At 48.1% G+C, this 16,179-nt stretch overlaps 1 protein-coding gene across 1 annotated transcript in view; it reads left to right on the top strand.

The window, feature by feature from the left end:
* LOC147120193 (voltage-gated delayed rectifier potassium channel KCNH8-like) overlaps positions 1 to 14,314 on the top strand; it is a 569,368-nt gene extending 555,054 nt beyond the window's left edge. Inside the window, exons 6-8 of the mRNA XM_085984214.1 lie at positions 8,629 to 8,723; positions 12,561 to 12,620; positions 14,147 to 14,314. Of these exons, the coding sequence (XP_085840340.1) occupies positions 8,629 to 8,723; positions 12,561 to 12,620; positions 14,147 to 14,314 (323 nt within the window). The remainder of the gene's footprint in view (positions 1 to 8,628; positions 8,724 to 12,560; positions 12,621 to 14,146) is intronic.
* The last annotated feature ends 1,865 nt before the right edge of the window (positions 14,315 to 16,179 follow it).

The raw sequence follows: 16,179 nt of genomic DNA, 5'->3' as shown, positions 1-16,179 counted from the left end.
GACAAGGGAACTAGATGTAATATCTCCAAGTTTGCAGATGACACGTGTGTGCTGTGAGGAGGATGCCGAGAAACTCCAGTATGATTTGGACAGGTTGGGTGATTGGGCAGAGGCATGGCAAATGCAGTATAATGCGGTTAAATGCGAGGTTATCCACTTCAGTGGCAAAAACAGGAAGACAGATTATTATCTGAACGGCAATAGATTGGGAAAAGGGGAAGTGCAACAAGACCTGGGTGTACGTGTGCACCAGTTGCTGAAGGTAAGCATGCAGGTGCAGCAGGCGGTTAAGAAGGCAAATGGTATGTTGGCCTTCATAGTGAGAGGATTTGAGTACAGGAGCAAGAATGTCTTGCTGCAGTTGTACAGGGCCTTGGTGAGACCACACCTTGAGTATTGTGTGCAGTTTTGGTCACCTTATCTGAGGAAGGATGTTCTTGCCATGGAGGGACTGCAACGAAGATTCACCAGACTGATGACTGGGATGGCAGGAATGACGTATGAGGAGAGATTGGGCCGATTAGGCTTATATTCACTAGAGTTTAGAAGAATGAGAGGGGATCTCATTGAAACTTATAAAATTCTAACAGGACTAGACAGACTAGATGCAGGAAGGATGTTCCCGATATAGGGGGAGTGCAGAACCAGGGGTCACAGTCTAAGGATAAGGGTTAAGCCATTTAGGACTGAGATGAGGAAGAATTTCTTCACCCAGGGAGTGGTGAACCTGTGGAATTCTCTACCACAGAAGGTAGTTGAGGCCAAATCAATAAATATATTCAAGAAGGAGTTAGATATATTTCTTAAGGCTAAAGGGATCAAGGGATATGGGGTGAAGGCAGGGACAGGGTACTGAATTTGGATGATCAGCCGTGATCTCATTAAATGGCGGAACAGGCTTGAGGGGCCGAATGGCCTACTCCTGCTCATATCTTCTATGTTTCTATGTTTCACCTAAACCGAAAGGGAACATTCATATTCGCCAACAGGATAAGTCAAACAGTTGGTAAAGAATTCAACCGGGGGGGATAACTAGAGGTCAAATATTACGAAGAAGTCATATGACTACAAACATAGGATGGTGATTTTACATGAATGCCAGGAGTACAAGAAATAAAATCGATGAGTTATAAACGTTGGTAAGAAAGGATGTAATAGATATCATAGGAATTACTGAAATTAAGGCAGAGTATCAGAGTGGAGGAATTGGAAATTGGCAAAATCTCTTTGGATGGATCTGAAAGGTGTAAAGAGAACTATGTTACAAGCCACCGCAAAATAAAAGGAGTAGATGAACTGCTATAGGAAGTCGTAAAAATGATTAGTGCTAAGGCCTCAGTTATTATCATGGGGGATTTTAAATTTTCTGGCATAGATTGAGGGGGTTAGTTGAAGTCATATCAAGGAAGGCAACTAGTCCAAGATGTATAATGTAAGACATAAGGTTAGAGGGTGTTCTGGAATTCTACTTTATCTTTTTTGTGGAGGCAGGGGTGTGGATTTTGAAATAGAGTCCATTATAATAGCAAACTGGATAAGGTTTGTGGAAAAAATAGAGCTGATGGCTTTTTCTTGTGCTGTGCTTACTTATACCGAAATATCATCTCCCAATACATGACTTCAGGCTTCCAAAGTTTTCAGTTAAATTAAAATGTTTAATTTCATGCTTTCTATTTATTTGCACATTCTGTTGGCTACATCGTGAGTGGCTCCAAAACTGTAATTCTATTGAAGGAGCAATCACCGCATCGAGTTTGAAGAGCCTATGCTGCTCAACAATTTCCATCATGCAGAAAGATTGTGCGGTCCAGAAACATTCTCTTAGCCAGGAGCCACTAGCCACAATGTAACTGTGCACACTCGCTCCACATAGCCACTTTCAGTCAACCTGCAACCTTGTCATTTCAGATACCGGAATCACTAATGTAGTTGGCACAACCAGTGACTTTGAGCCACCGCTCAGTCACAATAGTGAAGTTTTTTTCCCTACTGAATGAGTATGATGAGAAGACTTGGTCTTATCAGACTTTTTACATAGAAACATAGAAGATAGGAGCAGGAGTAGGCCATTCGGCCCTTCGAGCCTGCTCCGCCATTCAATGAGATCATGGCTGATCGTCCAAATTCAGTACCCTGTCCCTGCCTTCTCCCCATATCCCTTGATCCCTTTAGCCTCAAGAAATATATCCAATTCTTTCTTGAATATATTTAATGAACTGGCCTCCACTGCGCTCTGTGGCAGAGAATTCCACAGGTTCACCACTCTCTGGGTGATGAAATTCCTCCTCATTTCAGTCCTAAATGGCCTACTCCTTATCCTTAGACTATGACCCCTGGTTCTGGACTCCCCGGCCATCAGAAACATCCTTTCTGCATCTAGTCTGTCCAGACCTGACAGAATTTTATAGGTTTCGATGAGATCCCCTCTCAAATCTTCTAAACTCCAGTGAGTATAAGCCCAATTGACACAATCTCTCCTCGTACGTCATTCCTGCCATCCCAGGTATCAGCCTGGTGAATCTTCGCTACACTCCCTCCATGGCAAGAACGTCCTTCCTCAGGTAAGGCGACTAAAACTGCACACAATACTCAAGGTGCGGTCTCACCAAGGCCCTGTACAACTGCAGCAAGACATCCTTGTTCTTGTACTCGAACCCTCTTGCTACGAAGGCCAACATACCATTTGCCTTCTTAACTGCCTGCTGCACCTGCATGCTTACCTTCAGCGACTGGTGCACAAGAACACCCAGGTCCCTTTGCACTTCCCCTTCTCCCAATCTATTGCCATTCAAATAATAATCTGCCTTCCTGTTTTTGCCACCAAAGTGGATAACCTCACATTTATCCACATTATAGTGCATTTGTCATGTTTCTGCCCAATCACCCAACCTGTCCAAATCGTACTGGAGTTTCACGACATCCTCCTCACAGCATACCCTCCCACCCAGCTTTGTGTTGTCTGCAAATTTGGAGATATTACATCCAATTCCCTCATCCAGATCATTAATATATATTGTGAACAGCTGGGGTCCTAGGACCGATCCTTGCGGTACCCCACTAGTCACTGCCTGCCACTCGGAAAACGACCCGTTTATTCCAACTCTTTGCTTTCTGTCCACCAACCAGTTCTCTATCCAAGTCAATACCTTGCCCCCAATCCCATGTGCCTTAATTTTGCACGCTAACCTCTTATGCGGGACCTTATCGAAAGCCTTCTGAAAGTCCAAATACACCACATCCACTGGTTCTCCCTTATCTATTTTACCAGTTACATCCTCAAAAAAATCCAGTAGATTAGTCAAGCATGATTTACCTTTTGTAAATCCATGTTGACTTTGTCCGATCCTGTCACTGCTTTCCAAGTGCTCTGCTATTACATCTTTTATAATAGATTCTAGCATTTTCCCCACTACCGATGTCAGGCTTACCGGCCTATAATTCCCCGCTTTTTCTGTGCCACCTTTTTTGAATAGTGGGGTAACATTAGCTGCCCTCCAATCCATGGGTACTGTTCCAGAGTCTATTGAGTTCTGGAAGATGACCAGCAATGCATCTACTATTTCTAGGGCCACTTCCTTAAGTACCCTGGGATGTAGATTATCAGGCCCTGGGGATTTATCGGCCTTCAGTCCCATCAATTTTCCTAACACCATTTCCCTACAAACACTGATTTCTTTCAGTTCCACCCTTTCATCAGACCCTATGTTCCGCAGTATTTCTGGGAGTTTATTTGTGTCCTCCTTTGTGAAGACAGAACCAAAATATGTATTTAGTTGGATGCCATTTCTTTGCTCCCCATTATAAATTCCCCCGATTCTGACTGCAAGGGACCTACGCTTGACTTCACCAATCTTTTTCTCTTTACATATCTATTAAAGCTTTTACAGTCAGTTTTTATGTTCCCAGCAAGCTTACTCTCATATTCTATTTTCCTTTTCTTAATTAATCCCTTTGTCCTCCTTTGTTGAATCCTAAACTGCTCCCAATCCTCAGGATTATTGCTTTTTCTGGCCAATTTGTATGTCCTCTCCTTGGATCTTATGCTATCCCTAATTTCCCTTGTTAGCCATGGTTGAGTCACCTTTTTTGTTTTATTTTTATGCCAAACTGGGATGAACAACTTCTGTAGTTCATCCATTCGGTCTTTGAATGTTTGCCATTGCCTATCCACCGTCAACCCTTTGAGTGCCATTCCCCAATCAATCCTACCCAACTCGCTCCTCAGACCATCGTAGTTTCCTTTACTTAAATTGAGGACCCTAGTTTCTGAGTCAACTACTTCATTCTCCATCTTAATGAAGAATTCGATCATATTATGATCGCTCCGACCCAAGGGGCCTCGTACAACAAGATTGCTAATTAATCCTTTCTTGTTACATAACACCCAGTCTAAGATGACCTGATCTCTGGTTGGTTCCTTGACATATTGGTCCAGGAAACCATCCCGTAAACACTCCAGGAATTCCTCCTCCACAGTATTGTTACTAATTTGGTTAGCCCAATCTATATGTAGATGAAAGTCACCCATGATGACTGCTGTGCCCTTATTGCACACTTCTTTAATTTCCCTTTTAATGCCATCCCCAAACTCCGCCTTACTGTTTGGAGGTCTATATACCACTCCCACTAATGTTTTTTTCCCCTTAGTATTTCTCAATTCTACCCATACAGATTCCACATCATCAGAGCTAATATCCTTCATTACAATTGTGTTAATCCCTTCTTTAACCAGTAATGCTACCCCTCCTCCCTTTCCTTTTTGCCTATCTTTCCTGAATATTGAATACCCCTGGATGTTGAGTTCCCAGTCTTGGCCATCCTTGAGCCACGTTTCCGTAATCCCAACCAAATCATATTCGTTTACCTCTATTTGCACAGCCAATTCATCCACCTTATTACAAATGCTCCTCACATTAAGACACAAAGCCTTCAGGCTTGTTTTTTTAACACTCTTAGACCGATTAGAATTATTATTTACTGTGGTCACATTTGATTTAAACCGTTGATTTCTCTGACTGCCGCTTTTGTTTTTCTCCTTCCTATCTTTTGCTTTTATCCTTGTTTCCCTTTCCTCTGTCTCCCTGCTCAGGTACCCAACCCCCTTCCATTTTAGTTTAAACCCTCCCCCACAGCACGAGCAAACACTCCCCCTAGGACATCGGTTCCAGCCCTGCCCAGGTGCAGACCGTCCGGTTTGAACTGGTCCCACCTCCCCCAGAACCGGTTCCAATGTCCCAGGAACTTGAATCCCTCCCCCTGGCACCATTCCTCTAGCCACGTATTCATCTGAAGTATCCTTCTATTTCTACTCTGACTAGCACGTGGCACTGGTAGCAATCCTGAGATTACTACCTTTGAGGTCCTGTTTTTTAATTTACCTCCTAACTCCCTATATTCTGCTTTTAGGACCTCATCCCGCTTTTTACCTATATCGTTGGTGCCTATATGCACCACGACAACTGGCTGTTCACCCACCCCTTCCAAGATGTCCTGCAGCCGCTCGGAGACATCCTTGACCCTTGCACCAGGGAGGCAACACACCATCCTGGAGTCTCGTTTGCGGCCGCAGAAACGCCTATCTATTCCCCTTACAATTGAATCCCCTATTACTATAGCTCTCCCACTCTTTTTCCTCCCATTCTGTGCAGCAGAGCCACCCCTGGTGCCAGGAAGTTGGCTGCTGCTGCCTTCCTCTGATAAGCCATCCCCCACAACAGTAATCAAAGTGGTATATCTGTTGGAGAGGGGGATGGCCACAGGGGACCCCTGCACTACCTGCCTGCGCCTAGTGCTCTGCCTGTTGGTCACCCGTTCCCTTTCTTCCTGTCCGACCTCTACCTGTGGTGTGTACAACTCCCTAAACGTGCTATTCACGATGTCCCGAGCATCGTGAACGCTCCAGTATGCATCCAATCACAGCTCCAGTGCCGCAATGCGGTCTGTCAGTAGCTGCAGCTGGGTGCACTTCCTGCACACGTAGTTGTCAGGGACACAGGAGGTGTCCCCGAGTTCCCACATTTTGCAGGAGGAGCAGATCACAGGGCCGGGCTGTCCTGCCATGACTTACCCTTCAATTAATTGAGTTTAAATTAAATCAATCAATCCCACTAATTACACTACAGTTACATAGTTTACCAACAGTCCCCGCTGCACCAGAGAGACCTTAGAAACTATAAAACAGAGTTAAAGTTTAAAAAAGAGAGAAATACTCACCAACCAATCACTTACCTGCTTCCTGCTGATGTCACACTTGGATTACTTTTTACCTCTCTCCCGGAACCTGGATTGGTCGGGCCTCTGGTGCTCCCTCGCAGGTCCGCTGCCTCTCCGGTCTCGGGGCTCTGGGCCTTGCTGCCTCGGGCTGCTCCTTTTATCCTCCGCCGCCTCTGGTGCTCCCTCGCAGGTCCGCTGCCTCTCCGGTCTCGGGGCTCTGGGCCTTGCTGCCTCGGGCTGCTCCTTTTATCCTCCGCCGCCTCTGGTGCTCCCTCGCAGGTCCGCTGCCTCTCCGGTCTCGGGGCTCTGGGCCTTGCTGCCTCGGGCTGCTCCTTTTATCCTCCGCCGCCTCTGGTGATCCCTCGCAGGTCCGCTGCCTCTCCGGTCTCGGGGCTCTGGGCCTTGCTGCCTCGGGCTGCTCCTTTTATCCTCCGCCGCCTCTGGTGCTCCCTCGCAGGTCCGCTGCCTCTCCGGTCTCGGGGCTCTGGGCCTTGCTGCCTCGGGCTGCTCCTTTTATCCTCCGCCGCCTCTGGTGCTCCCTCGCAGGTCCGCTGCCTCTCCGGTCTCGGGGCTCTGGGCCTTGCTGCCTCGGGCTGCTCCTTTTATCCTCCGCCGCCTCTGGTGATCCCTCGCAGGTCCGCTGCCTCTCCGGTCTCGGGGCTCTGGGCCTTGCTGCCTCGGGCTGCTCCTTTTATCCTCCGCCGCCTCTGGTGCTCCCTCGCAGGTCCGCTGCCTCTCCGGTCTCGGGGCTCTGGGCCTTGCTGCCTCGGGCTGCTCCTTTTATCCTCCGCCGCCTCTGGTGCTCCCTCGCAGGTCCGCTGCCTCTCCGGTCTCGGGGCTCTGGGCCTTGCTGCCTCGGGCTGCTCCTTTTATCCTCCGCCGCCTCTGGTGATCCCTCGCAGGTCCGCTGCCTCTCCGGTCTCGGGGCTCTGGGCCTTGCTGCCTCGGGCTGCTCCTTTTATCCTCCGCCGCCTCTGGTGCTCCCTCGCAGGTCCGCTGCCTCTCCGGTCTCGGGGCTCTGGGCCTTGCTGCCTCGGGCTGCTCCTTTTATCCTCCGCCGCCTCTGGTGCTCCCTCGCAGGTCCGCTGCCTCTCCGGTCTCGAGGCTCTGGGCCTCGCTGCCTCGGGCTGCTCCTTTTATCCTCCACTGCCTCTGGTGATCCCGCGCAGGTCCGCTGCCTCTCCGGTCTCGGGGCTCTGGGCCTCACTGCCTCAGGCTGCTCCTTTTATCCTCCGCCGCCTCTGGTGCTCCCTCGCAGGTCCGCTGCCTCTCCGGTCTCGGGGCTCTGGGCCTCACTGCCTCGGGCTGCTCCTTTTACCCTCCGCTGCCTCTGGTGATCCCTCGCAGGTCCACTGCCTCTCCGGTCTCGGGGCTCTGGGCCTCGCTGTCTCGGGCTGCTCCTTTTATCCTCCGCCGCCTCTGGTGCTCCCTCGCAGGTCCGCTGCCTCTCCGGTCTCGGGGCTCTGGGCCTCGCTGCCTCGGGCTGCTCCTTTTATCCTCCGCCGCCTCTGGTGCTCCCTCGCAGGTCCGCTGCCTCTCCGGTCTCGGGGCTCTGGGCCTCGCTGCCTCGGGCTGCTCTTTAAGTAGCTCCGCCGCCTCTGGTGCTCCCTCGCAGGTCCGCTGCCTCTCCGGTCTCGGGGCTCTGGGCCTCACTGCCTCGGGCTGCTCCTTTTATCCTCCGCCGCCTCTGGTGCTCCCTCGCAGGTCCGCTGCCTCTCCGGTCTCGGGGCTCTGGGCCTCGCTGCCTCGGGCTGGTCTTTAAGTAGCTCCGCCGCCTCTGGTGATCCCTCGCAGGTCCGCTGCCTCTCCGGTCTCGGGGCTCTGGGCCTCACTGCCTCGGGCTGCTCCTTTTATCCTCCGCCGCCTCTGGTGATCCCTCGCAGGTCCGCTGCCTCTCCGGTCTCGCCTGTAGACTTGCCTGTACTAAAATGCATTTTGGATTCAGTTGAGTGATTAAATAGGTTGAAGGAAGAAAAAAACAAATTGATCATTTACTTTGCTGTTCCTGTCTCTCTGTGCATCACTGACTTTGTAATAATGTCAGATAAAAGCCATAATATCTCATCTGAATAAATTAAACTCAGTGAAGTGTAACATTAATTGATTATTAGTCAAGAAACTAACTTCAGTAAAGGACTCCACAACGCACACAGTCTACCAAAAGGATGCTACTCATGATGTAACCTGAAGTGTAAGATAAGTAGGTGTAGAAATTGGACCTCGTTTTTCCCATTGTATGAACGTAAAACGGGTTTAAGGAGGCCCAAATTTCGGGAACCGACAGCCTGTGCTCTATGGATGCCTGAAAAACCTCTGACTCGAAATTGGGCATCACTGGTGGCCACCTAAAACAGGCTTTAGGCCCCTTATATATGTAAATGAAGAGTCTAGCACCTGTTTTAGGTCCCCGTGCAGAAATTGAATATCACAGAGTGGAGCAGGCACCGGGCATACTCCGCTCCGGATTCTTCAGTGGCCGCTGTGGCCTAAGCAGCAGGCGCCAGCGAAAGGTAAGTTTTAAAAAATTTAAAACCATTGCTGAGGAGCCAGGTGGAGCAGTAGGGTTCTCCTGATTCCACAGTACCCCCGCCTTGTTAATACTCCGCCACCCCCTCCCCACAGGACATGCCTTTGTGCCGCTGCTGGCGAGCTAAGTGGTTCAATGATAATTTCCTCAAATAGGTGAGCTGCTTGTGGAGATGGGACAGGCACCAGCAGCTGCACAGCACTACTTCTGGACCTGAAAACAGGCCCAGAGGCTCATCGGGCTCGAATTTCCCAGGGCCGTGGAGGCGGGAGTGGAGGCGTGTGGGGTGTTAAAATTGCAGAATCGGGGGGCACGCACCCCTCCCCCAACCCGCCTCCATGCCCGTTTCCCAGGAGGCGGGTACCCGACCTGTGCTGGGAGCCGCCTCCCCGAGGCGGGAAGGGGATTAGTGCCAATTAACTGCCTGTTAACAGGTAGTTAACAGGCAGTTTTTGGCCTAATCCCTATTTTTATCCCTGAAGTGTGGGCTTCCCGATGGCTCCAAACCACACCAAGTTAGCGAGGCGGACCGTCGGGCTGAAGGGCTTGGAGGGTTCGAGATGTCTGGTGTTCAGGTGAGTGATGGGTGCATGAGTGCAGAGGTAAGTGTGTTTGGTGTGTGTAAAGTGTTTAAAGAAGTTTTACTTCCCTTTACAGCCTTCCTTCCTTCAGGTCTTGGGAGTCCCTCATCTCACCGGCACAGAAAGCGGAATGGCCGTGAGCTGTCAAAAGTTACAGCATTCAGCTTTCTGTTTTGGAGAGATTTCTAACTGAGTCTGTGGAGAAGGACTCAAGTTAGAACTCAGATTGTCAGTGTTTGACAGCTTCACAGAGCTCTTGACAGATGAAATGTCAATCCCTGACGTCACCTGTAACCGGGTGTCCCTTAATCGGCCTGCTGAGCCCGCTGGGCGGGCTCAACAAGGTCAATCAAGGGAAAATCACGTGGGTTGGCCACAAATCGATGGAGGCGGGACTACAACCCAAAAAGTGGGAGTCCCGCCTCAATCACGTCCCCATTGACAAAATTCAGCCCATCGTGTCTGTACCGGCCGAAAAAGAGCTATCCAGACTAATCCCACTTTTCAGCTCTTGATCCATAGCCTTGTAGGTTACGGCACTTCAAGTGCATATTCAAGTACTTTTTAAATGCGATGAGGGTTTCTGCCTCTACCACCCTTTCAGGCAGTGAATTTCAGACCCCCACCACCCTCTGGGTGAAAAATGTTCTCCTCAAATCCCCTCTAATCCCTTCCAATGTTGGCCAGGTCACTGGGAAAACTCCCCTGCTCTTCTTTGAATATTGCCATGGGATCTTTTATATCCACCTGGGAGACCAGACAGGGCCTCGGTTTAATGTTTCATCTGAAAGGAGGCACCTGTGGCAGTGCAGCACTCCCTCAGTACTGCACTGAAGTGTCAGCCTAGATTATGTGCTCAGTCTCTAGAGTGGGACTCCACAATCTTCTGACTCAGCGGCGAGATCGAGACCACTGAGCCACGGCTGACGCTTGACATTTAATATTTGAGAGAATGTTACTGCTGTAGTTGCTTTAGTGTTCTAGTTGGGCAATGTTATTTATATATCAATTTGAATATAATAACATTCGCTGATCAATAGTAAGTACTGCATCAATATTTCATAAAAACTGATTAGATCCAGAAAGGAGAAGTCAGGCATTTTGCAAGATGACATTTACAAAGTGGCAATGAGCTGCTGAATGCTGCTGCATGTACAGTTGTTTTCAACCAGAACTATTAGTTGTTTTCTCTTTATCATTGATGTTGGGCCATTAGGAACAACATAGCATACAAGAATAGCTCTTGAGTTTTGTGTCCTGCTCTACAACATACCATGTAAATAAAAATATTATGGAGACATTTTCTCATGACAAAAGTTATCAGTTTGTGTTTTACTTTAGAAGAGCCCAAACTTCCTCCAAATGTATTACAGAATTTGGCTCTTATTTTGCTATTATAACAAAGGTTTCAGCACTGTTATTGTTTCTGATTTATATTATTGAATTTCTTTACTTTTTCCAAAGTTCCAGTTAAAATTTTAATTTGGTTTTCAAAGAGCAAATAGTTGTTGTGATTCTTGGCAGATTCAGTGTGACTGCAGACAAGTTAGAGGGCAGCAAGAAATTAGGGGAGCGCCTGAGCTGTGTAAAAAAAAAGGAACTCTACTGTGGGTAATTTTCAAACAGTCCATGTGAGGCCAACAAAAAGAACAACTGTCTGCAACTTCAAAGAGGATTATTTTAACAGCTGTGCTCAAATAAGATAAAATACTACATTTGATTTATTTAAACTAAAATATCTTATTTCTTTCTCTTACATTCGTTATAATTAAATAAGTTGTTGTCATACCTTGAGGTTTTCGTTTATCGTGCTTTTGATTTTTTTTTCTTCCAGACAATTTGTTCAGGGACCCTGGGGTAACATAGGGACCACGACAAAAAAATGAGTTATCTTTAAAAACATACCTTTCTTCCAATATTTCAATTATGTCTTTCCCCCTCAATGTGTCTGCCGTGTGGCCTCCCCACATCCTTCGTGCCTCTCCCTTCCTCACTGTTAACTAGCAAGGACTGCACAGTATGCGATGTTACGTCCTCCCTGGGGAGAGTGCCTGATACAGCTTGAGCTGAGACTGGAGACTCACTGCGCTACAATCTTCACTACTACCAGTTCAAAAGAGTGGGAAACCGAGAAAATAAAACACTAGCAATGTCAGTTGGTGGTTTTAAAGTTATTTCAAATTTTCCACTCTGGAAAAAATGACTGATTAGCAATAACAATCTGGTGTTATTTTAATGCCCACTGCTTTATAATGCCAGTGTAAGGCTTGTTAATGGCTTTTAATACCAATTGCTGCTATTTTCTCTTGGGTACATTAAGTTCTCCAATGGTGTCCAACCTGTGCCAGAGTTTTTAGGATCCATTTACATTTCCCCAGCCTCAGCCTAAGCCGTTATACTTGTGCTTATTACAAGTACCCGACATGACTTCCACTAAACCCAGCTATTTATCCAGGTTCAGCTAACTTAAATGGTCTAGGGGCATGCTGAGCAAATCTGAGAGACTACTGCCTCAGATTTGGGACTCAGTCCAAATAGGGGTTGTGAGGCAAGAGGTTCTGTGCTACTGGAAGCCTTAGCAATGTGCAGCAACGTAAAGTGGAAGTCCAATTTTATGCCAAAACTGCAACAGGATCTCCCCCATTTACACAGTGCAGCCAAGCTGGATCCTCACCAACCTCCTGAAAGTGGCAGGCTGCCTTTTTGAAGATCCCCTGATCTTAAGGCAAATGCCTAATGCCAAGTTTACATTGGTGTTCTTCATTACAGAAGGCCACCCAGCAGAATCTCCAGAAAATGACATAGGAGGCCTTATTTGTTTCCGCACCCATCCATTCAGCCCCAGGAAGTGCAAGGAAATGAACATCATTCCCAAATGGGATGAAGCCCAGCTCCTACTTTCTATCTCTAATGTGCAGTGAACTGGCGCACGTGGAGGTTTATAGGGACAGGAAAATTGGCCCCATTATGTCTGTGGGATAAGTAATGTTGGTGGGTATTACAGCTGCAATAAATACCACCCTGCATTGTTGCAGTAGATAGAGTTGCAGAAGGGACTTCATAAAGCACTCACATACCAACTGCCCTGGGACCATGTGTACAGGCCAAGAAGCAGCTACCTGTCACTAACAGTAGACTAGAATGCTAAACCTCAGGGAAAGGTTTCAGAGAGATTAGCCTTCCTTGTGGCAGTCAAGGTAATTATTGCATTTAATGCCTATGTTGCTGGTTGTCTACAGGCTCTAACCGAGGAGCTCACAGGTGTGAGCCACTATTTGGTCCACAGGGCCATAAATCAGGTGACTGATGCTATGTTTGGCCATGCCCATCAGCATATCAACTTTTATACAGAAACAGAAGCTGCGATCCCAGTGGCAGTAGGGCCAACACCAATGTGCAGTGTCCTAAAGTTCAGGTAATAATTCATTGTTCCCCTGTGACTGAGGAATTGAAAGGGTTTCCACTCCTTCAAAGTGGGGATGGAGTTTGACCTTCTCTTCCCCCACCCCCCCTCTCCAATTCAGGATTATACATGTTAATGCCTACTTCCCCGGGTACCCATGAATCATACATTATACATCAATCAACATTACTGAGCTATTTCAAAGGGAGGAAAGGCTTGGAGGAGGGTATGTCTTCAGGATCTACGGGAACACAGAACGATGCCCCTCTACAAGCTGCTGCAGTCCCTCCTGCGACGTGGTTGACATTCTTGCTGTTATGAATAAAAGCTGGGTCGCACCAATTTCTACATTTTGTCACCCAAGGCTCATTTGAGAATCCACGTGTGATGCAAACATTGTGCTTATGGTCTTCCTTATGGAGCTTTCTACAGAAAATTTCACAGCAGCTGACACTTGCTGCACTTCAGAACTAGACTGGAGAAGCCTTCCTTCATCACCTTACCAATGTCATTCAGGTTGCTCAAGATCTTTGGCACCGACTCTTTTAAAGCATCCAGACCGAGCCGCAAAGTGCTCCTCTAGGAGCCAAATGAGGCAGGTGCATCACAAAATGATCCAATATCCTGTGCTCAAAGGTGCCTCCAGAGAAGTCTACTTCCTCAGATGTGTCTACAAGGAATTTGTACTGGCAGGGCCTCTGCTCATAATTTCTGAGCCTCTTTGGAAACTCCCCTGGTAACACCGTTTTGTGGCGGAGCCACGGAATGACTCTGGGCAACTGTACATAATTCCCTTTAACGATGTTCTAACACCAGCCTAAGCCTGTACCATTGTGTTAGACATTACTTCGTTTTGTACATAGTGTTTGTATGCACGGGGTGTGGCCCCTTTAAGAGCGCGGGTAAACGTGATGACGTCATGTCGCAAACCACGTGACTGCCCAGGCAGTCCTCGTGGAAGCTCCATCTTGTTAAGACCTGTTTCGTGGTTCTCCTGTATCGATCTCATCAAACTGTTTGAACTCGTTTAGTTTTACATTAAAGACCTGTTTGATTTGATCTCCTGAGTTGACCTCAGTTATTAGTTAGGAATTCGTCAATTCCTACAGTTTCACCAATAGTGCTGTCACCAACTGAACAGTGATGTGCAGACGATGTTGGGTGATTTGTGCTGCTAAAATGAATGGAGGAGGGATTCTGCTGCTGTTGTTACTTAAATGCTTGTTTCAGAGAGTGCTACTGAATGGCTGTCTGGACTTTCCATCTGTGAAGAGAGCACATGGGACAAAAGGAAGCATTAGTACTACTGTGCAGTCATGCCTGGATGCTGATAATTGCCACAGATGTATTTATGCTCCATGTATGGTACACACATAGACATACACTTATCTCTGTGAGTTTGTGGACTCCTGCCCTTCAAAGGGATATATTCATAATGGTATAGCGGTCAATAAGCTCAACAAGGTAGATCTCCCAGGAACCATTTTCTGGAACAGCAGGAGTTATTTCTCTAAAATTGTTGCTATTACGACTATACTGATGAGAATCGAGGCAAAGCCCCACTGCTCCCAGGTGAAAGTGCAGTGCTAGATCCCAATGACCCCTGGTAAAGAGAGTGGAGCTGTCCCAATGTATATGGCGGTCTCCTCCTGTAAAAGACCACCTTCTTCCCCTACCCTTCTGTGAAAGTATCATTGTACACACGAGTGATGTATCTGCAAAAACTTAGCATATCATTATTTGTTATTAAAATCACCTCCTTCTGCCAGCTATCCTGCTTGACATAAAATGATCACTCTTCCTGCCATGTGATGAGCAGCGTAATCTCAGTAACTCCAGTGAGTGGCAGTAAGGAAAGATCATGCAAAAAACCGAGCAAGAAAGTTCTAGATTAATGGGGGGAAAAAGAAATGTAATCCTGCTTACAGCACTCCCTCAGAGCCCACATGGCTGTGTAAACTGTTCAGACTTTGCTTTCCTGGCAGATGACATAATCAAACCCCTGGAGTGGGTTATGGATGCCATCCTTTGTGACTGTGACAAAGGTAAACTATCCCTCCTCATCCTTCTCGACTTGTCTGCAGCCTTTGACACGGTTGACCACACCATCCTCATTCAACTCCTCTCCACCGTCGTCCAGCTGGGTGGGTCTGCACTCGCCTGGTTCCATTCTTATCTGTCTAATCATAGCCAGAGAATCACCTGCAATGGCTTCTCTTGCTGCTCCTGCATTGTTACCTCTGGTGTCCCCCAAGGATCTATCCTTGGCCCCCTCCTATTTCTCATCTACATGTTGCCCCTTGACGACACCATCCGAAAACACAGCGTCAGTTTCCACATGTACACTGACGACACCCAGCTCTGCTTCACTACCACTTCTCTCAACCCCCTCCACAGTGTCTAAATTGTCAGACTGCTTGTCCGACATCCAGCTCTGGATGAGCAGAAATTTTCTCCAATTGTCTTCGGTCCCTGCCACAAAATCCGTTCCCTAGCCACCGACTCCATCCCTCTCTCTAGCATCTGTCTGAGGCTGAACCACACTGTTCGCAACCTTGGTGTCATATTTGACCCTGAAATGAGCTTCCAACCACATATCTGCATCGTAACTAAGACAGCCTATTTCCACCTCCGTAACATCGCCCATCTCCACCCTTGCCTCAGCTCATCCGCTGCTGAAACCCTCAGCCATGCTGTTGTTACCTCTAGACTTGACTATTCCTTCTTCTTAGGCAGTCCCTCGGAACCGAGGATGACATGCTTCCACACTAAAAATGAGTTCGCAGGTGACTGATGAGTCCAATGCGGGACCTACAGTCTCAGTCACAGGTGGGGCAGACGGTGGTTGAAGAGGTGGGTGGGTGGGGTGCTTGGGTTGACGTGCGCTCCTTGCGCTGCCTGCACTTGGCTTCCGCTTGCTCCCGGCGAAGAGACTCGAAGTGTTCGGCGCCTTCCCGGATGCTTCTCCGCCACTTTGTGCGGTCTTGGGCCAGGGATTCCCAGTGTCGGTGGGGATGTTACACTTTTTCAAGGAGGCTTTGAGGGTGTCCTTGAAGCGTTTCCTCTGCCCACCTGGAGCTCTCTTGTCGTGCTGGAGCTCCAAGTAGAGCGCTTGTGTTGGGAGTCTCGTATCGGGCATGCGGACAATGTGACCCGTCCATCGGAGCTGATTGAGCATGGTCAGAGCTTCGATGCTGGTGATGTTGGCCTGAGCAAGAACACTGACGTTGGTATGCCTATCCTGCTAATGGATTTACAGGATCTTGCGGAGGCAGCGTTGGTGGTACCTCTCCAGTGCTTTGCGGTGCCTGCTGTACATGGTCCATGTCTCTGAGGCATACAGCAGGGCAGGTATCACTGCCGCCCTGTAGACCATGAGCTTAGTGCTGGGTTTGAGGCCCTGGTCTTCAAACACTCTCTTCCTCAGGCGACCGAAGGCTGCACTGGCACACTGA

The sequence above is a fragment of the Somniosus microcephalus genome, chromosome 4 (genome assembly GCF_052327205.1).
Source record: "Somniosus microcephalus isolate GS21.2 chromosome 4, FLI_Smic_1.0, whole genome shotgun sequence".
Lineage (NCBI taxonomy): Eukaryota > Metazoa > Chordata > Chondrichthyes > Squaliformes > Somniosidae > Somniosus > Somniosus microcephalus.
This window is presented reverse-complemented; position numbering and strand designations above follow the sequence as displayed.